The following is a 21920-nucleotide window of genomic DNA, read 5'->3' on the forward strand; positions in this document are numbered from 1 at the left end:
GAAGGTGTGGGGTGTGCCTGGATCTTTGCCCCTGTGCCCAAGAGAACCATCTGAGTGATACACCTGACACGTCTACCAAGACTTTAAGTATTTGAACCAGGCAGGCCGGTGCTGGCATAGAACTCTGCTGCAAGCTTCCCAGTTTATTGAGAGTTCACATGCAGGTTTGTAGTGGGATGTGTGTTAGCCTCAGGAAAAGGGCTCCATCTCTCCACATTTTTAAAAATTATTCCACAATTTAAAAAAAACACAGAAGAATGCACAGCGACATCGACCTCTGTGATGTGAATGAATCAGAGCTGTTTATTTGATATTAATAGCAGAATATACAGCACTACCATCCGATGATAGTGGGAATAAAAACGAGGTATTGAAGAAAAACTAAAAACAATGAAGGAAAAGCCTGATGCAGACATCACTAATGCGCTTAGCAACGGTCCAGCGTAACGTGGTAAACAGCTGAGATAAACAGTACACAAACACACAAACAGAATCATATGGAAGAGGACTGGGATGGTTTCTCTGATTACGTTTTAAAGTGCCCAATACGTCAACAACTTTGAACAATATTTAAAAGCTCCAATGTGTGTATGCAGTTGTCGCAACATGTAACACTGATACGTGTGATTTTTTACTCTTCATTACCTCCATCTTTTTTCTTTCTTTTTTAGTTTTTATTACTTTTTACATTTTTTTTTACTCAAACACAGATACTAATATTGCAAAAAATGAAAGGCTCAAATACTAATCGGAGATCCTACCTGAATGTAGGAGGTTCATACACTGAGGATCCGAAATGCATTGTTTGATCAAAAAAGTAAAACTACTTAAACACATGCAAACAGATCAAATGCGATCGTAAAGGCTCACCTCAGCTGCGTAAATATTCCCTTACTAATGTAAGACTGTGAAGGAGGGTGTGTGTAGCAATCACACAAGGCTCAAATGTGGATAAAAAACATCTGACAAAATAACATGACACTGTGTATTGTAACACATTCAAAGAAAACATGCCTCAGTTTTCAATTCAGAGAATGAACAGCTCAGGACTTGGACTCTAGCACTGCTCCAGCACTGAATTTCTCACACTGTTCTGGAATTTTCTATACCTGTACATTAATATCATTAATATCATGCTATTGCAGCAGGTAAACACAGATCTACACTGGGACACTGTAAACATCGTTAGTGTAACCAGGTAAAGTTGTATCCCTTGCATATCCAGCACTTTATGGAAGTTTTGTTAAAAGTTCAATGCATTTAATTTGTTTATTTAATCTAAGTAGTTTAATACCTAATACAGAATACTCTTTCATTGAAGAATATGAAGAATTCAATGGAAAATACAATCTGTAGTCTCTGTGACAGATGCAAAGATGGCATTATCCTTTGGTTAATAATACAATCAGTGTTTATTAATACATTTTGTAGTATATGCATTCTTACTAAGGTACTTTCAGTTTTGACAGGAGTTAGAGAAGCTGGCATGTCTTCAACCTCACATCCCACAACTCTCGGTTCTGGCGCTAATGTTCATTTTGGTGGAAGAATTTAAAACGATTCAGCAAAACCCTTGATTTGACTGATAACAACAACTTAAAAACTTCATTGTCTTGATTTCTTTGTGTTCACACTTTATGTGGAAAACGTGATTTCTGAATGTTCTGTATTTTTTTTAATCATGAAAAGTATTTTTTGACCTTCCAAATTTTACCCGTTTACTCGCAATTCATTGATGAGCAAAAATAATCTCCTTTTTATATATTACCAAAATAAAAAGTAAACTGAATGAAATGTAAAAATGAAATAAACAATTGTTAATCATTGATTTCTTATTTATCTTTGGAACTTTGGCTATAATAACCCTTGATTAGTCATTTTTGCCTGGATCAGCCTTCAGACTGCAACATCATTTTTAAAACCTGGACACAGGACAGACAGCCAGTGATGGCCCTCCAGCCTGTTCCGTTAGTGCAGCCTACAGGACAGTGCAGGATAGTTTTAGCTCGTCGGTCCTGTTACATTAAGATTATTGGCTCTCTAGATTTGCGCTGTAATAAAGCTTCCCGGTACGTCTCACCTTCAAACATTAGGAGGCGCTGTTCTTAGCAGAATGAAGCATTATTACAGTAAGAGCAGAGTGCCAGGTGCAGTTCATTATGTGACATCATTATATTTGAGGCTTTTATTCTTTTAATGTTCTGTTAACAGGATCATCTTTGTTTTACAAGCATATTGCTGTCTAAAGTCAGTGTGATCTCCCCATCCTTTCGTACCAACATAAACGAACAAGAAACAAAAAGAACCAAGTACAACACCAGGCCAAATGTTGACTGTTCCTAACTTTTCATGAGTTGAGTCACACAAATGGTTACGATTTTGCAATTTTGAGACCACACTGACTAACCAGGTGCACAATTAAGAATTGAAAATGAAATTGTAGTAAATAGACTTGTGGGAGTTAAAGGTATTTTTCTTTGGCAATTTGGAGAGAAATGTAATACTGTACATTTGCAAAGTGGTTTGGGTGAACCAATTTCCTATTTATTGTGGCAAATTGTGTTGAGTCAAAATATGCTGTCCTCGGATGAGCACATGGGCCAATATATACACAACTGAGCAGAGCTTTTCAGAAACTAATAACAGGCTAACATGCAAAACTGAGGTTTACTTGAATGGGACGGTTTCTGAATTTAAAGTTTGGAACCACAATGCAGTACACTGCTAGCTTACTGTAAATATATTCATGCAGAAACTCAGGCCTACAGCATTTGAATGACTGCTGCTAACTGTTATGCTACACCTTCACACAGAACAAGTATATGACAAAAAAATGAACTTAAAAAGGCAAATGAGAAACAGAAATATCAGCCTAACCACAACAAAAGAACTGGCGTTTTACATGGAAGTATGAAAATTGTAAAAACCTTTACATTTTGGGCTCAATCCAGCAACCTTTCCCCCCAAAAACCAAACCCATAATATCCTTAAGAACAACACGAGCCCATCCTCAGAAAATAATCCATCAAATGAAAACAATAAGAAGCTGTGAGCGGAAAACAACAAAGACAAACAGAAAACCCCCAGTTATACTGTGAAAGATGAAAAAAGAAGAAGTTGTTATATTAATGAGATTATAAGACAAGCATTTGTTTTGGGTAAGCGCACCTCTTCAACTATTACAAAAATCACAACTCAAAATGTATAAAGCTTTTTCCCCCGTTTGTCTCGTAAAGTCACAGTTACCAAAAAAGAAGTGTAAGTGAATCATTTCTTACATACGCTATAATAACGTTACCCTAAACACTATTATCTATGAGGTATATCTGAGAACAATTTTGGTAAGGAAAGCACGGTCTGCGCTTTTGACATGCCACTAGTTTATTCCCTCTTTATTATTTAAAGCTATGCAACCAGAGAGAGAGAGAGAGAGAGAGAGAGAGAGAGAGAGAGAGAGAGAGAGAGAGAGAGAGAGAGACAGAGAGAGGAAGGAAGTCTTTAAAGCCTTTGGTATCATTTTTGACTTTGTTCTTTGCATGATTGCATGGCAAAGCACCACAGAAGCAGGGCAGCGATCACTGGGCGTATGCGCAGGTGCGCCCCCCACTGAGGTATACACAGGAAGAAGGAGAACAGAGGGTGAAAGGTCACAGCAGTTCAAGCAAGGCACTCATCTCATATCTCAGTGCTCTGCGACAAATGTGCTCTCCACATCTTTGGAGTTCCTCTCCTTGTAAAAAAATAAAGTAATAACAGAAGTAGCTAAAAATGGAGAGAATCTGTTTGAAGGGACATTTGTGTCCAAAGACACCTTTTCTGGTTTTCCCTCATATTCATTGAGAGCTCACGTCATTAATATCGTTCCTGACCAAATCCATGGGGAGATTATTGAGACTCTGTTATTTTATGTTAAACATCAGTGTGTCTGTCCCCAAACAGATTTTTCCATTTTCTGTCCTAATGGGTACATTAGCACTAAGATGAAGACAGCTCTGATGTGCTTTCCGGAAGGTTCTTCTCATCAGTCTCCTTAGTTTTAAAAATGTTTCTTTGACTTTAGAGGTTTTGTACATAAATACTAATCTTATATGAACGGAACTTTTGGTTTTCTTGGAGAGACTGATTTTGTATTTCACCTTAATGTTGCATTTCACTGAAATGGATATTTGATAAGCTTCCATAATAAATCCGAGTCATTTTCTTCTGTTGTTCCGTCGGATACAATCATGTCATCCGTGACAGTGATCACACTTTGGCACTAGAAATTTTCAATGCGCACATTTAAATAACAAAACAGCTTCAAGAAAGGAACAAAAATCAACTATTTGAGTGCGAACCTCCTTTCAGGTTGAACAGAACATTTTTATTTCAACTCAAATAGCTCCCAGGCAGGAAGGAACATTCTGGAGAGTCTCCCCTTTACTTTACGCCCTACCATGGGAGTTTCAACTTTTCAACAAACACCACGAACCCTCCAGCTCTCTGCGTTTTCTGGTATGTGTGGAATGTAGTTTTGCTTTGGTATCTCAGACTGGGACCAGTGCGGTCCTTCCTGGACTACACGCATTAGAGCTGAGGGTGTAGGGAAGGCCAGAGGCTTCCGCGTGGAGAGGGTGACATTATCAGAGGGCGGGCATGAACGCAAGCGCAGACCGTACTGGAGGAAAAAGAATCTTTGGTATCTTTGGTTTCATCAACACGATTAAAATTACAAATGGAAAATTCAGTGAGGTAGCCTCTTTGGTTCTCACTATAGAAATACAAAGACTTTTTTTTTAATACACGCACACAAGTCAGTCTTGGAAGCAGCTAGTTTTAAGGGAATCCTCTGTTTTCCTTCTGCGGGTGAAGTAGGGAACCACCGGCCTCTCAGCGTCCCTGGTTTTGTCTTTGGTGAGTTCTGCTTTGATCTTCATTAACGTGTTGCCCTGTCCAGTCTGTGGCTAAAACATCAGGCTGAAATGATCTGCTCGTCCAGCATGGCCAGCAAGATGCAAACAGACAGAATGATTAATCCATCACAGATGCCAAGATACAATGCTCATTCAGACACTAGCAATCAAACAATGTACTATTATCATTTGGAAGAAAATCAATAATCAAAGAAATCAAACCAGCTAAATTACTTAAATAATATTTGGCAATATTGTACAGCCAACTAAGCTCACATCTACCACATGTGGAATATCATTTGTTGCTCTTTTAAGTAAAGCTAACTAATAATAAATTAACAGACACAAGCACTGCATCTTTGATGCACTAACATTCTCAATAATCCATAAATATTCATCAAAACAATTATCACTAATTAAATAATATTAAATAATTTAAAAAAGAAAAGCTAAGCATGTGTACTAGCACACTTCATAAATAAATAAATTTGACAGTGTCGGACACTAAAAAAAAAAAGACATAAACAAAAAATGTAAACTTTGGCAAGCTAATAAGGGAAAAATGATTTTGGGGGAGTTTATGCAATTTTAAATTAAGTTCAATTATAACAAATATAAATTACATAAATAATCATATATTGCGAAACCTAGGAAAAACTATTGTACACAGGCATTGGCAAAGTACTAAAAAAGAAGCAATGGAAAGCTCTTTTTGGTTGGATTTCGTACCCAAGGTTGGCTGATATTTCTCAAGACCTGACTGAAGGGAAAGTGGAAGCAGACTCCACCACGACCTCTAGGTGTCAAAGGTCACTAAGAGGTCACAGCCATTGGAGTATCTTTGGATTAGAAGCTTTTAAAGAGAGAGAACTAAAAAGATAAAGCTATTCGACCGATAGTTTTGCAGTTTCCTCTGAACTGATGAACCTGTGTTGTTTACGTTGCTTTCGAACGCCCCGCACAGCTGTGAGTGTGTTTACCGTGTCGGTCATGGTTGTGCCTTGAATTACCGACCCTCTGAACCCCTGAACAGTTCTCTCTCTCTCTCAAACATGGGAGCTCAGACCTATCTGATTACATTTACATCTGACTTACATGTGGGAAATGTCAGAAATCTGAATGAATTACGCTTCCTTTGTGACTCTACTCACAACAAGTCGGCATCTGTGCCATCACGTTCTTTGATGCTGTCCTGTCACACGATAACGATTTTTAAAAAAACACGCTAACTTAAATGCAAAGAGAAGTGTAATAGATGAGGTGTTCGCCTGTGTGCATGTGGTGCTGGAATGTGCTGACTGGTCTTCAGCGTGTTCTAAATGGGAGCACTGGTGTTTGTTCGTTCGCTGGGATGAGTTGTATTCAGTGGAGTTTATCTTTGGTATGACTACTGACCAAGTTTCACCCCGCATGTTGGCCCTTCTGCAGGAGTCGGGATTGGGCGGGGCTGGGCTGTTCTCCCCTGGCCCCTCCTCCCAGCGCCCCGCCCCCCCAACCTCACCTTTCAGGTGGAGACTGAGAATGGCCAACCAGTGTGACTCTTTCTGTGCGAGCAAGATCGAGTTGAATTCCCTACAGCTCCCATGTTTGGAACAAAGAGATACTGTTTGAAAACACCACTGCACACACACACACACACACACACACACACACACACACACACACACACACACACAAGCACATAGCGAACTGTGGGCAGGGGAACTGCTGTAGGATATAGGAACTGGAGATCTTTGGTATTGTAGCTGATGAGGTTCTCGTGGTTCGTTTTTTTCCATTTTGGTGAAAAACTGCATAGGCACACGTTAAAGACAATCTTCAACTTTTTTCGTTTTTTTCAGAGAGACCCTTTTTTTTGGAGAGAGACCCATTATTCTGACATCGCTAGCGGCCGGTGCGTGTCTGACGCAGCTCCTGCGTGTTTTAACCCTTTCAGGCCAGCTTTGCTTCCCACTTCCACAGTCTCGATGAATCAGAGCAGAGCAAAGTCCCCATTCATCTTCATCGTCGTCATTTGTTCGTCGCTGTTCCTTTTTTTTTTATTCTTTTTTTTTTTTGAACAGTTTGGGGTTTTTTGTTTGTAGAACAGTTAGGTGCAGAAAAAAAGTTTCTTTGGTTTCGATTTGTCAATAAATAGAAAAAGTCTTAAGTGTCAGTTTTGAATGATCCCGAAAGCCTTTGGCCTTGCGTGGAGCTGGGGGCGGGGCTTCGGGCTGGGGGCGGGGCTGCAGACTCGGGGCGGGGCTGCAGACTGGCTCTGTTCCCTAGGGTTCAGCTTAATACTGAGTGAGGGTCTAATATGCAATGCCTCCATAAATAACAGCATATATGGAAAACTCCTACAGATGAATATATGACATTTTAGCTAAACAACAACAACAGGATGGCTTTTTGTACGACCAGAAGAAGAGCAAGTGTGAGACTGAGTGCTCTGTGTTTATGAGCGGGCACTGCTAACTCGTCTGACCGCTACAGACAGGTGTGCCGTACCCAGCAGAGCACTGAGTCCGTCTGCTCTTGGCTCTTCCCCTGTGGCTGTGGCTGAGACAGACTGACAGGCAATGTTTAGGAGATTGTCCACTTTTATTCTCTTATAAAGGCCCTGATTGCCAGTGTCAGTTCTCTTTTATTTGGCTCCCTAGCTAGCAGTGGAAATATTGTAGTACAAAAAAACCCCAAAAAAAACTATGAGAGTAGGTGACTGCTGGAAGTCTTGGGAAAAATAATATAATTTAGTGAAAGGGCGAGATGGTGTTTAGCATGGATTTTCTACTTTTAGGTGATTTGCCTTTTGTGTGATTTTTGAGTGTGTGTGTGTGTGGGGGGGGTTAGGGGGATGGGGGGGTGTCTGTGGGTGGGAGGGAGGGAAGCCTGTGTTATGGATGTTCTTCAGTCGCGTCATAGAAATGGCAACCTGAGTTTTCTAATGATTGAAGAACACTCTCTGTGGTCCAACCCCCTTTTCTATTGCAAATGAAAAATGTGCTTCAAAATTGTGCTCATGTACTTGGCTGGCCACTTCTGTTTTCTGACGTTGTACCAGTCTGTCTGTCTGTCTGTCTGTCTGTGTGTGTGTGTGTTTACTTAACCATTCCTTATTTGTGCTTGCATTCCTGCCAATGGCAGATACTCTAAAGCTGACCAATGAAATCTCTCCTTATGTTGCAGGAAGTAGACTATGTAGATCTCTAAGAAACTACTCTAGCTCAGCGTTAGCATTGCTAATGCACTACTAGGAGATCCTGGTGAATGGAGCTCCTTTCCCTCTCTAATTCACTGGTTAACCTGAAGGTTTTGGGATTGGGAAGTTCCCCTTAATGCACATCTGAAAAAGAAACAGAAACGGAGGAGATTTTGCCTGCAGTGTAAAACAATTCATCATATGCTGTGACCCCTTGGCATTCGCACTGGAAGATTCTCCCTGGAGTGTGTAGGGAGACATCTATGTTACTTCACTTTGATGGCACGCATCGAGAAGGTTCCCTTTCATCCTGGCTGTAACTGGGATGAGTCCACCTTTGCTAACGGACTCTATAAATGTGGAGATGGCTGAGATAGCGTGACGTCAACAGAAGTGTGACGAGTGAGTGCTGTAGTGTGGCCCCTCCCCCTCTCTCTCGCTCCTTGAATATGCAAACTGGTGATTATTTCTGCTACGCTGGCCAGTAAGCAGCCCCTCTCCCTTCCTCAAGTCCACCCCAAAAAAAAAAGAGTTGTTGTTGTTGTTGTTTTCTTCTTTGGAAACGTTGATATTTGACTGGATCACCCCCTCCCTGGTGCATAAGCCCAAGCCTAGCATCCCAAGCTCTGGCTTCTCCACCCTCCGTCCCCACCCCGTGCTCCATCCCTGTGCTGCCCCCTTCACCCACCCCATGCCCAGGTTCTTTAACCCCCCACCCCCACCCCCCGGTCCCACCAATCTTTCTGGATTCAGGCTTTGGTACAAGTGCTGGAGGTGGAGGACCCTCCACCCGGACTTCCCTCGTCCATCCATTTGTCCAGACTGCGTCTGCGGGCGTTCATGAAGAAGTTGCTAACAGTGCTCAGTTCCAGGCCGAGCTGCTGAGAGATCGTCAGCTGCATCTCTTTGGACGGACGTTTGTTCTCTTTGAAGATGGCCAGTAGTGTTCGCCGCTGGAGGTCAGTAAAAACCAGGCGGGACTTCTTTGGTGTGGCGCTCCTCTCCTTGCTGGAGTCTTGCTCTTTTCTTTTGCATGCTTTTGAACAAGAGAGAAACAGAATAAAAGAACAATAATTAATATGGTTTGAACCGGAACTTTCCTAAAAATAAACATTTACAGCACATGCATGACAATGATGCACATCACTCTCCAGGAACGTAAGTGGAGTTGTCAGTTCTAATTCTCGGTTTTATTTCTTGTTAAACTGTGTGTCACGAGAACGGCACATCTCTCTCCATCCGCTCCTCTCGGATCAATGCCGTATTCCCCCGGAAACGCTTGGGACTTCAGAGAAGGACCCCAGTGTCCTTGCAGGAATTGCCTCGGCGGCCACTGAGATTCCCCCAGATGATCCGGGCGGCGTGAGAAGTAGGTGCGGGGTATTTTTAGCCGTCAGTGTGACTGCGGTGGCGCACGCAGCGCAAGAGCCTTCAGCGCACGATTGGCCAGAGCGACATGGAACAGCGCGACCAACGTGAAGAAGAACACGGACACAGCTTCCTACCTGTGAATATAACAGCACACGTGCAGTGGGGGTTTGGCAGGGTGAGAATAGCTAGAAAGTGTGTTTACGTGAGCTCAGGTGGGGGACTTCACCTCAGGCAGTGTGTTTATGTTAAAGAAGAGTAGAGGTTTTGTTCAGAGATAGAATAACTGCTGCTAACATTTACAGCCTTTGGCACACACCCTTGTCCAGAGCAACTTTCACATTTCTCAGTATGACACTGTGTGTGTGTGTGCTCCCTGGGAATTGAACCCATGACCTTGATATTGCAAGCACCACTTTGCGCTGTCAGGAGAGCATGACAAGCCACTGCCAAAATCATAAGACTCCTTCCAGTTCTGGAATAAGACAAAATCAATGTTTCATGACACAGAACTAAAGTCACAAGTGTCCACTGCATACACAGAGAATACTGATAGCTGGGAGAAATGGTTCTTCACACCTGAACGCATAGCATCAGACATCACAGAAAGGTGGGAACCTTGGTGTTACAAGCACCTTGCCATCCCTACAGGATGTGTGTGTAGGTTTTACTGATGGCCTTCATGTGCACACTTTGCGTAGACTCGTTCTAGTCATGTACAAGCAGACAGGCCACTGGTGCTTTGTGTTTTTCAACGTTGGTTTCCTTTCTGTTGGATCCGTTTTCTTTTTTTTCTTTTTTTTTTTTTTTTTTACACGTGCAGCATTTTTACATTTTGCTCTCCAACAACTGTAGTGAGCACGTCGGCTTTTTCCTGTATAACTCCCACGATGCAATGCGATCTACATACTTACCCAGCTTTTTCCGTCAGGACAAAGGAAAGATGAGAACTGTATTTTTAAAACTCAAACACATTCGTTCCCAGCATCCGCAGGGAGGGGCCAGGGAGTCAGTGCAGGTCTAATGGCGTCTGCGTCACCAGCGATGGTGTGTTGAGTTCTGGACTGAAGCCGGCGTTATTTACAGCTGGCATGAAGGATGAGTGTGGATAAATGCAGGTGATGGCTAAAGCAGGAATTCGGTTTAAGGTTTGTTTTAACTGATATCATTGTGTGCACGCGTGTGTGTGTCTCTGGAGTAGTGGAGGATTTACTTCAGTCTTACAGGGTTTGTCTCAGAAGCACCCTAACAGCTTTTTAAGGAGAGATAAAGGTAGCTGATCGTAGAACTGATACGGACATCCCAAATACAAAATACAAAATACGCCGGCCCAGGGTGTCCAGCTCTGAATCTGGAGGATCGTAGTCCAGTCCAGAGTTTGTCGATCTCCCTGCTCTGACACTGAGGTGATGATGAGGTGAATCGGGTGTCTGAGCAGAGATTCACCAAACTGCGCTGAATTCCGGCCCTCCAGTACTGGAGTCATGCACACTGTTGTGTATAATTAAATACAACATGCGCACTGTTATATATAATTAAACCAGGTTGTTAAACACGTGTTCTCAGAAACAAAAACACAACATGACTTGCTGACATTTGTAACCAATACTTAAGGCAGAAGTTCAGAGTGTGAATCGTAATGCTGTAGGGCACACACACACACACACACACACACACACACACACACACACACACACACACACACACGGTTTAAGATTTGATTTGATTACTTCTCTGAATTAAGTATGCACAACTGAGGCCGGGCACGATCAATATAAATCAGGTTAAGTACGCAACTGAGTACAAAACTATTATGTAAGAGGAAACTCCAGGAGCGGGTGGAAATAAACACGTGCGCGAGGCTGGCCTGTTTTTTAGAACCTGTGTGTGACGCATTTACTTTGTCTATGTAATTCCTCGGCGGACACACAAAACACTATTTACGTTGCCAGAGCACAAAAGGGTAAAACTCCACGACTACTAAATCAGCCAGTTAAAAAAGCTACAGACACACAAAAAAATAAATAAATAAAAATAATGCCGACGAGGAAGAAAGGCAGCGAGACTCCTTAAGTCAGCGAACGGAGGAGGCTTAAAAACACAATAGTCCCTCATGCTCCACAAAACTGGCCATCATCCTCTCATAGCACTGAACTAAATATTTGATAAAGAGAAATGCACACCGATAGGTCTGCGTTCAGCATGTATAATTCATGCTCAAAGCAAAGGCGTATAACGGCGAATAAGCGCCACTGACTACAGAGCGACGCACGCCTGGGCCGCTGTCCACGGTGCTGAACCAGGCCAAAGTTCTTTTTTTATGAACGTCACTCCTTTCCCAGATGATACTGTTCCTATTTTCAAAGTCAAGTATGCCTAAAGAGTTTTGAAATATGTCGGATACAAGTTAGATGAATTCACAGCATATTTGATCTAGTGAACCTAATTTGAACTTTTACTCTTTTCACAAACTAAAATAGTTTATAACCTTATATTACTTTTTGTGCTGCATTTGAATCTGTTTTTAGAATTTTCCTATGACGTAAAAATTAAAAATATGTACAAATGTACATGGAAAATGTACAATATGTGATATTTGCTTATACTTGCCCTCAGGTCCATCAGTGTCCAGCAGTAGTCTGCCAACAGAGAGGTGTTCCACTTTCTTGGTATAGCTTTTTCATACTATACTTAATGACATACTCGAACAAAAACACTATAGGTAATAGAGAAATTCTGAAAACATGTTTGGATTCACCATGAAAAAAACAACAACAGGTATTTGTCAGTTTAAAGCAAAATCATTATGAACCCATGAAAACTCCAAAGTGCAAACTCACGCACGCGTGATCTTTTCTTTGCAGGATTGCATTATTTCTGATGTGAGACATGTCGAAATCGCCTTTAGCCAGAAGATGGCAATATTCACCAATAATGTACTAGTCCTGCCTTAGCGGCCTCGCTGTAACCGAGTAATATGAGTGCATAGGGCCATTCTGCTCGAGGCATCCATTACAGACGTTCATTTTCTTAACACACAGACTCATTTGCGATAATTTATATCCTGTCGTGTGTCTGAAGGTGCACTTCGCTGTAACAAAACACTGCAAATACTAGGCTACATGCACATTAAGGTATTTAACTAGTTCATGTTGATTATTTGGGGTCGATTCTTCCCAGCCTGATTAATCCTTCCTTCAAAATTAGGCTGCAAAGATGAAAATGCATGTGAACTATTTTAGATAAACGTTTGCATACCGCGAAGGCGCGTTTCAGATACACGCTTATGTTTTGGCAGTAACATTAAGGCTTTAATTGCATCAGATAAACCTGAATTAGCTTATTCTCTCCAAACCACAGCAAACGATGTTAATTATATCGCCATGGAGCAGAATCAGATAACAATGGCTTCTCTTATTGCTGTTTGATGGTCGCGTTAGTTATCGTTACAAAGCCCAGCCCTTTTCTTTCTTAGGCTATGCGAAAATCCCCTTGAAATGCTTGGAAATGCATATTGCAACGTCAAAATATTGAAATGACACACACGGGGGGGGGGGGGGGGGGGGGGGGGGTGGAAGCTAAATTTATTTGCATGTGGGTTATTTTGCCTTAAACGAGCAAGAGAGTTACCTGGCATAATGCTAATCATACTAATAAAACGAATAATGAGGGGCTCCACTTTGATATAGTTAACGTATATCAAATACCTGCATTCCGTCGCCTTTGCCCGAACACAAGTACGCGCGCCTGGTTATTGCGGCGCTTTTACTGTCATCATTTGGAATTCTGCTTACCGCGAGCAAAAAAAGAAGGCCAGGCCAAAACCTCCTCGCGCACACGTCTGTGAAACGCAATCCCCCCCGCCAAAGGCCGTCCACGCAACAGTGATTCAATCACTGCTGCTTCTTATAGCTCTCTTTACAGTGCGATCAAAAAGCAATTATATTATTTAGAGGGATTTACCATTTGCACGGTGGGAAGGGGTGTCAACTTTGGGGTTTTCTAAAGGGGTAAGGTTAAATCAATGCGATCGATGCAGTGGGTTTCCTTGGCCTTTCATCAAATGAAAAAGAGCTCCTCTGCCGGTCCCGGTTTATCCTCCACCTTTGGCAAATGTAAATCAATGTTATGCGTCAACAGCGACGCGTGGAGAGGGCCAGATGTGTCAGAAATGATCCGGACACATTCACGCGACGTCCGAGCGCAATATTCCTAACCGCCCTGGGTTTGCGCTCCATGTTTCCCTATAGGCTTAAATAGGTGGGAATAATTCATTTTTAGTCAGTTTGACTGGAGTAATTAATAACAGGCCTAAAGCACCATGCGTTTAATTTCACAATCTATTTACATCCCATAACAAACGCCGAGCACAGCAATCAATAGTCCAATAACAGATACGCGACACCCTACAGTTAAAGCAACGCAGTATGACCACGTTTACAAAATATAAAAATTACACTTCCAGCAGATATTACCAGAAACGATGCCAGCCTAAAAGCACTGCTTCTTATGACATAAACATGCCTAAAAGATATCACTCTATTCAAATAGTAGTAGTGTTGCATTTGCAATTCAAGGAATGTCTCTTTTTGAGTGGAGTAAAAGTTTTACAACAGGACTATGTATATAATGTGGTTTTGTAACCAACACCAATATATTAAACGTTGTCATTTTTCCCTATTTGTGGAAATAGCAGTTTTTTCAAAGGATAACTGCTGTTCCCAACATGACCATTCCTAACAGAGTAATGCATGCTGGATAGTCTGCTACACCAGGTATTACATGATAGAGAGAGACACTTATGTTTCTATGCTAGACTGGGCAGCGTTACCAACATAATCCTCGCCACATGAAGGTGCAGGACTCTTTAACGAGGTAGTTATAGCACTGAATTATACATGCAGGCACGATATAGCTGGCACACTGAAGGAGCAGAAGCAGGGCTCCTTTTCCATTTGCTCACTGTGGGATCCTGTGAGGTTTGCGCCGGACATGGGACGGAGACAGAGGTGGCCAGATGTGGAGACAGAGGCAGAGACGGAGACATTGAATTCTAGCAGCAGACTGTCTGAGATGCTGTTTCTTTTTCTGTGTTCTTGTTTTGTATTTATGTGAAGAGCTTTTGAATTACCTCTGTTGTTTTAAATGTACTTTACAATATAAACGTGCCTTGCCTTCCTCTCAGACTGAACGAGCAAAATGGGAATGAGTGAGTCCACCTGCAGAGTGGAAATGCAAAGCCATGACTCACATGCTGGTTGAGGTGGTGTAGATGGAGTGTGAGAATGTGCAGAGTCAGGGAGACATTCCTGCAGTCAATCACTGTAACCCTGTCCTTTCATTTGATTGGATTCTGATTGCAATCGCTTTGGAGTTTGAAGGTGATACAACAGTCGTTAGAGCTGGGCAAAGTTTGTGTGTGTGTGTGTGTGTGTGTGTGTGTGTGTGTGTGTGTGTGAGTGATCAGTGTTGGGTGGGATGGGGGTGAGATCAATATTTCACCACAAAACATGAGCAGCAATGATGTTTCTTTTTGTTGAGTGAAACCTCTACATAACACACTAGAGGCAGACACACACACACGCGCATGCATGGACACACTCACATATACACTCGTGTGCCCACACACACACACACACACACACACATACACACACACCCACACGCACATACACCCCCACACACATGCATTCTCAAAAACACAGATCTACTGGAATATAGTTCAGTATTGATTTGCACACAAACACACACACACACACACACACACACACACACACACACACACACACATACACACACACGCACACATGCGCACACACACCCCCCCCTACGCACACACAAACACAACACACAAACACACACATGCATTCTCAAATGCAAAGCTATTGGAATATAGTTCAGTATAGATTTACACACAAACCTACAAATACACACACACAGGGTTCTACTCTCAGAGTCAATAATATAATATTCTTGGATCTGCTTGTAGGTTTAAAATCAGGCACTCTGTGTGAATGTATGCGTACATATGTGCCTGCGTGTGAGTGTGTGTGAGCACGTGCGTGTGTATGTTTGCTTGTTTGCGTCAGACTGGGTGTAAAAGTTCTTAGTAAATGCATTATATTGCAGCCCTGCACTTAGCTGTGTCACTCTGTGCATATGCGGATGTTCTTAATGTGGAGCTCAGACACTTGGGACAGACAGAAAGGCTGATTGAGACAGGATGGAGGGGGAGGAAGTGTGAGAGTGGCAGACAGGCAGGGAAAGAGTGAAATAAATAGATCAAAAATGAAAGACAAGAAAAGAAAGAGAAAGCAACAGGCGGGGTGAGGGGTGGAGAAAGGGCTGCATATGGACAGGGAGGAAGAAGAAGACGTTGGAGTGCGTGCAGGGTGTAAATGCTCCTCCATGACTCTGACTCAGTCATGTATCACCCTGCTTCTGCCAACCTCTGATGTCAGAATATCACCTGATCTTTCCAAAGGACTGAGGATGAGACCAAAGGAAAAAACAGTGCCCTTACGCTCCAAGATTTCTTTCGAATCAGACAGAAAGCAGGCAGTGAGAAAGTCCTGCCCAGAGTGATGACACTCTGGTATGTCTGGATAACCTCTGATGACATCAGCAGTTCAAAGGTTTGTTTGCAGACAGTTGTCACCATAGATACAGCCAAATATCAAGCTCATTGACTTTATGATGTAACAAGACTGCCGATGAGGAGATAAGCTTCTGTAAAGCTGGTATATAAGACAAGAGGTTTATGGATAGCTGCTCCAGTCAGCCTTAGTCTTTGGTGTTGTGAGTTCTATATCATTTTCATATGCACTGTAAATAACAGGGAGTACAATCAATTCTTGGATGTATTACTATTATGTTAAAACTTGTCTGGTCTAAACTCTCAATCCAAAACATATAAAACAATGTAACTTTAAACACAGGTCAACTGAGAGGTTACAGAAGAATGCACGAAGCAGAGCCCGAGGTAAATAACAAGATAGAAGGATTTCACCCAGGTGAAGATATACCTCACCTCCCAAACTGAGTTGCAAAAGTTTTTAATGCTTCAAAGGTTGTGCGAATGGAACAGACAAAATAGATGTGTGTGCATGTGTGGGCTGGGCTGTCTACACAGTGCACTTATTACTTCCTCCATGTTCAGCACTGCACACGCAAACTGCCTGGGTTCGTCTGTGCTGGTGTGTTGGGATGGTTCATGTTGGGCTGTTGGTGGCTATTAACTATATTATTACAGTAGCCCATACTTTTCTGCCAGCTGCCGTCCTTCCTGAGTGGGTAACTGAGTAACTGGCACCCGAGCCCCTGTAACAGGCACTGGAAGTCCTGTAATGGGCTCTGGAGCCCTTGTAACTGTAACTGGCACTAGATACCCTGTAACTGGCACTGGACCTCTTGTAACTGGCACTGGCACTTGGGAAAAAGCCCTGGAGCCCCTGTAACTGGTTCGCAAGGTCCTGTAACAGGCAGTGGAGCCCCTGTAACTGGTTCGCAAGGTCCTGTAACAGGCAGTGGAGCCCCTGTAACTGGTTCGCAAGGTCCTGTAACAGGCAGTGGAGCCCCTGTAACTGGTTCGCAAGGTCCTGTAACAGGCAGTGGAGCCCCTGTAACTGGTTCGCAAGGTCCTGTAACAGGCAGTGGAGCCCCTGTAACTGGTTCGCAAGGTCCTGTAACAGGCAGTGGAGCCCCTGTAACTGCCACTAGAGTGTCTGCTGTTGTCATTCCTGTCACCTGTGTCCTTTCGATCCATAAAATGGAAACAAGCCTAAACAGGGAGATTCTGAATATTAATGTGTGAGATTCTGAATATTAATCAGTGACATTCTTAATATTCTGTGATATTTATACCTTTGATAATACCTATATTTCATGTCTACATAGGAATCTAACATTAAACATGTCTTCACATGTACTAAATTCCTACCAAGGATTCATCCAAGTCACAATGCTAGTTAAAGGTCATGTGACAACATGTAATAGCATGTTTATAATGTAATGTGAAGAACACAGTGTATTCAGCATGGTCAGTGTGAGCTTTATGTGAATGGTCACTTATTAAGTAGTTTACCAAGAGACCATCATTGTACTGAACAGCCTACATAACACGTTAATATTTCAAGTGTTACTACTTAAGCATGCAAGTACCAGCACAACTCTAGGGGAGTCAGAGGAGCAATACAGACTCACAGTCACATGGTAAGAGACGGTATTAGTTTCTGACTGAGACAGCAGGAGATGGTGTTAGTGTCTCACTGCGTGGGTTCGATCCCAAACCAAACCATGGGTGGCATGGGGACTACAGTAGAGGTGCAGGTGATGAGAGTGTTTACGGACAAACCCCACAGACGTCCTCACAGGGCAGCAACAACAACACAAAAAAAACAACCAAAAAACAAAACGGTCGATAAAATCGTGTTTTGGCTTGTGCGCTCCTGTCTGTTTGCTGACAGCAACGGGGCCGTAGAGATGGAAACACTGGTCTCTGCTCGAGCCCCATGAGTGTGGACTATAACTCCCCTTTCGCAACATCAAGAGACGTTTCTGCACCCCACTGGTGAACCCGTTTCAACAGATAATACACAAAAAAAGAACAAGTGGAGACAAGAGCAGATGGCTTGTCCTTTGAGAAGCCCGAGGTGTGATTTTATGCAACCTGACAGGATCATTTAGCAAAATTATATTAAAACAAACAAGCCAAGTGTTTGGGTGACCATTCTGAGGTTGTACACTAATTTAATATTACACATCTGCACAAACAATTAATGCTCTAGACAGCTTTCCATAAAATGACCAGTTTACCCATAATAAAATTGTATTAACTTTACTATGTGTAATATTGCTTTGAAATATGGTGTGTGTGTGTGTGTGTGTGTGTGTGTGTGTGTGTAAACTGGAAAATGTGAAAAGCTACACACAGGTAGAAATGCAAATTATGTAATCCCCCTGTAACTAGCACTATTAACTGTTCTAATTATCCATTACATGCACAGCTGACTTCCAACATGCATTTGGATAAAAGTAATTAACAACAGTGAGAGGCTAGCATAAGATTTAAGTCTTAAATTACTACTAAGACTATTACAAACTTGTAAATAGTTTGCAACAGCACATGCTGTTATATACCAGGGCGTTCTTCTTTAGTCTCTATAACACACTATGGCACTTCTAACACAGGTGGGCCTTGTCTCAGGACACAGAATAGAGGATTATTTATCATGCCTCCCTTATGTTATGGTTTGTATAGCCTACATTTGAAGCTTGATGACTCGGATAGTCAATTCTTTCTGACCAAGCACTCATGCAGCCAAGACTGCCCTGATATCTGGGGTGTTACAGTTGCGTGATCACACTTTTAACAGAATTATTCTGTTCCATTGTCCCAAGCTATGCACTTATTGGCCTGATCAGGAGAAACGCATCTCTAAAAGGTCTGTCTCGGCCTCTGAAAATCCATTATAGTCATTAGAGACCGTCCCTCTCGGATCCTGTTAGGCGGGAATGAGGGGCGCAGACCAGCACTCAAACGCTAGAGAGACTTACACCCAGTATGGACGTGAAGGTCAAACGCGTCATCTCTTTACCGCCATCCTATTCCTGTCGTTGTGGGGACTGTGATTAGTACACGAGTGATTAAACATCTTTAAACAATCACAGCAGGACTGCCAGAAACCGTCTCAGAATAGACCGACGGGAGATTTTTGCGCGGAGTCAGTCAGTGCTGGGAAGAAAATTCCATCGTCAGCTTTACCGGAACAAGTCCGGATCGGGTTCCAGATCAATGCCTGCTGTGTCCACACGTTTATGTTATTGTTGCCAGCATTAATGCCCTTTTAATCTTTAAGAGATTACCCCCATCGATCCACAGCCGTTCAGCTGCATAGATTTATTTGAGAAAGTGACATAACTAGCCAATACTGAAACTAAAATAAAGCACAATATACATATGTGTTTTGTTTTAGATCTGAACGTGTTATTGGGCAGGAGAATGTGTGAGGTCTTAAGTCTGTGATGTGATTACTACTTCGCTAACCATTCCTTGCATTGCTTTCATTGGTGAACCCAAATTATCTTGCAGTGTTTCATCACGCGTGTAAATGAAGATACGTTTTGAAAGCCTAGTTAAAAGAATTTCCTAAAGGGTTCAAACTAACTACACATGAACCACCTAAATGAATCAGAATGAGCCATTAGAATTCTGATGCTAATCTCAGTTTTATGTAAACTATCTGACCACACACTAATCGCATCAGGGTTTTGTTTTTTTTTGTTCTTCTCTCTTCAGCCAATAGATATACAAACAAGCCTGTGGGCTAATAATCACACAGGGCAGTAGACATAGAGAGAGACACCTCCCCGAAACTGGCTGTAGATGTATTTCTTTAGATACCTTTACTTGGTCACAGACCTGACCTGCATTGGTCTGCAGTACGAGTCTATTTCCAGTCTCACCAGTACCTGGACTTATCACTGCTTGTCTCTTTTGATCATTTAGTGAAGCTGTCTGCTCTTGTGCCGGGGGCAGTGACAATGATGGAGCGTCGCAAAGACAGTCGGGGGTTCGTGGTGTGGGGGTGTGGGGTGTTTGAGTGTGGAGGTCAGGGTGCGGGGTGTGGGGGTGTGGGGCTTGGGGGTTCGTGGTGTGGGGTGTTTGAGTGTGGAGGTTGGGGTGCAGGGTGTGGGGGTGTGAGGTGTGGGGTGTGGGGCTCGGGGGTTCGTGGTGTGGGGTGTTTGGGTGTGGACTTCGGGGTGCGGGGTGTGGGGGTGTGAGGTGTGAGGTGTGGGGGTCGGGGGTGCGGGGTGTGGGGGTGTGGGGTGTTTGGGTGTCACCCGGAGCTGGCGGGCCGCGCTGATTGCTTACGTTGCGAGAGAAATAAGCCCGAGTCAAATGTCACGTTTGGTTTGACTACATTAATAGCGCGAAGACAGGACCATTTTCTTCGGTCAAATCACGCGGCGAGCTTGCATCTGCAACCGCTGCCGCGAAAGAAACATGCCTTTCCGCAAAGCTTGCTACGTTGCCGAGATTTATAGCCGGGTCATTATAGCTTACATGGCGTTGAATCGAAGTTTATATAGCTTAATATGATTACACCGCAGCCTAGTTGTGAATCACAAAGAGATGGGAATTTTAGAAGCTGTAATAATTGTACCTTGTCATGCCGTTCGGGTTAATGCACTGCATGCGCTATATTATTCTTTCTTCTTCTCCATTTTCATACTTAATTAAAAAAATACAGCTAATGCAACACAGTGTGGAAAAATAGCCAGGCGCACGACTTCACATTTTGCCTGGTTAACCCAAGACAAGGTGACGTTTTGTGCGCGAGCTGCGGGTCATGCAGAGATTTCTATCAATAATTCATTGAGCCGATGCAGCTTCTGTTCTTCTTTTCAATTCCCCTGCCTCGCGCCGATCACATAATACCTTCCCCCCAAATCCCCGGTCGCAGACTTTACCGCCATCTGTAAGACACAAAATCCTGCGGAGTAAAGGATAAAGCCGCTTCTTCGACGCGTATAGTCTCCAAATGTTGTGCTTTTTGTGCTTTTTACAAATATCTTTTTTTTTTTTTAATCGTATGGTTTGGACAAACCCACGTGTCGTTTATTGTTATTACTTTTCTATGAAGAGGCACTGTTCTTGTTTCGTGCACAGCAGAACCTCAAAAGAGAGCTCGAGATAGAGCTTTTATGTACGTCAATTCAAAGACCACTTAATTATCTGGATGTACTGAACACGTGCTGTTAGCCCATATTCAAATAATCAATGGCCGCCACGATGGTATGCGTTGATAAACTTCCCAGTGTTTTGGTATGTAAGCAGTAGCTGTATTTAAATGTATTATTGTACATAATGCAACGAGCACTGGCATCCGAGCCAGTGTTTCAAAAAATACAGTTAGGAAAGGTACAACGTACCCACGCGAGGATTACTGATTCAGCACGTCTACTGCTCACACATTCAGCATGGTGAATAACAGTCTAGTAATCCTAATAACTGCCATCTGAAGCACTACGTTGGAGAATACGAACATTTTGTTTAGCCCCAGCATTGCTGGTGTCCACTTCTTAAATTCGACCAAGAAATATTGGGAACGTAATTTGGCAACTGCGCCGAAAGGACACACTGAAATATCGGGAAAATGTTTTGAATCGGTAGTAAAAAGTGATCAGGAATATTCGGTCCCTCGCCTTTCTTCAGATGAACAAAGGAAAGTGAGTGTTGGAGATGCACTGTCCATCGCTAGAGGGGGCAGCAACCGTGTCGCGAGGACAGGGAGGCGCGCGATTGTCCCGTTGTCCGCGCATCTCGCTTTGATGGGAATATCAAACCTTGCAATCAACAACACTGTAGCCTATTCACAGCCTCCTCCATGAAGACGACAGTTCTGCCCCGGACACACAAACACGCCCGCTGCGGGACACTCGGAGCAGGAGGCGGCGTTATACGCGATATTTAACAA

The 21920-nt window shown here is 42.9% G+C and overlaps 1 protein-coding gene across 3 annotated transcripts in view; it reads right to left on the minus strand.

The window, feature by feature from the left end:
• Positions 1-275: 275 nt before the first annotated feature.
• The window catches only part of onecut2 (one cut homeobox 2), a 24898-nt gene continuing 3253 nt past the window's right edge, over positions 276-21920 (minus strand). The window contains exons 3-4 of one of the 3 annotated variants that reach the window (XR_014125027.1): positions 5622-9109; positions 276-4966 (exon numbers count right to left, since the gene is read on the minus strand). Coding sequence is in view for 2 of the 3 variants with exons in the window: in XM_027024298.3 (XP_026880099.1) it covers positions 8823-9109 (287 nt within the window). In the remaining variant the exon portion in view is untranslated. Of the gene's footprint in view, positions 4967-5194; positions 9110-21920 lie in introns of those variants that run through there. The other 2 variants (XM_027024298.3, XM_027024299.3) reach the window with 2 other exon arrangements.

The sequence above is a fragment of the Electrophorus electricus genome, chromosome 8, assembly GCF_041902795.1.
Source record: "Electrophorus electricus isolate QZ-2024a chromosome 8, ASM4190279v1, whole genome shotgun sequence".
In the NCBI taxonomy this organism is placed as follows: Eukaryota; Metazoa; Chordata; class Actinopteri; order Gymnotiformes; family Gymnotidae; genus Electrophorus; species Electrophorus electricus.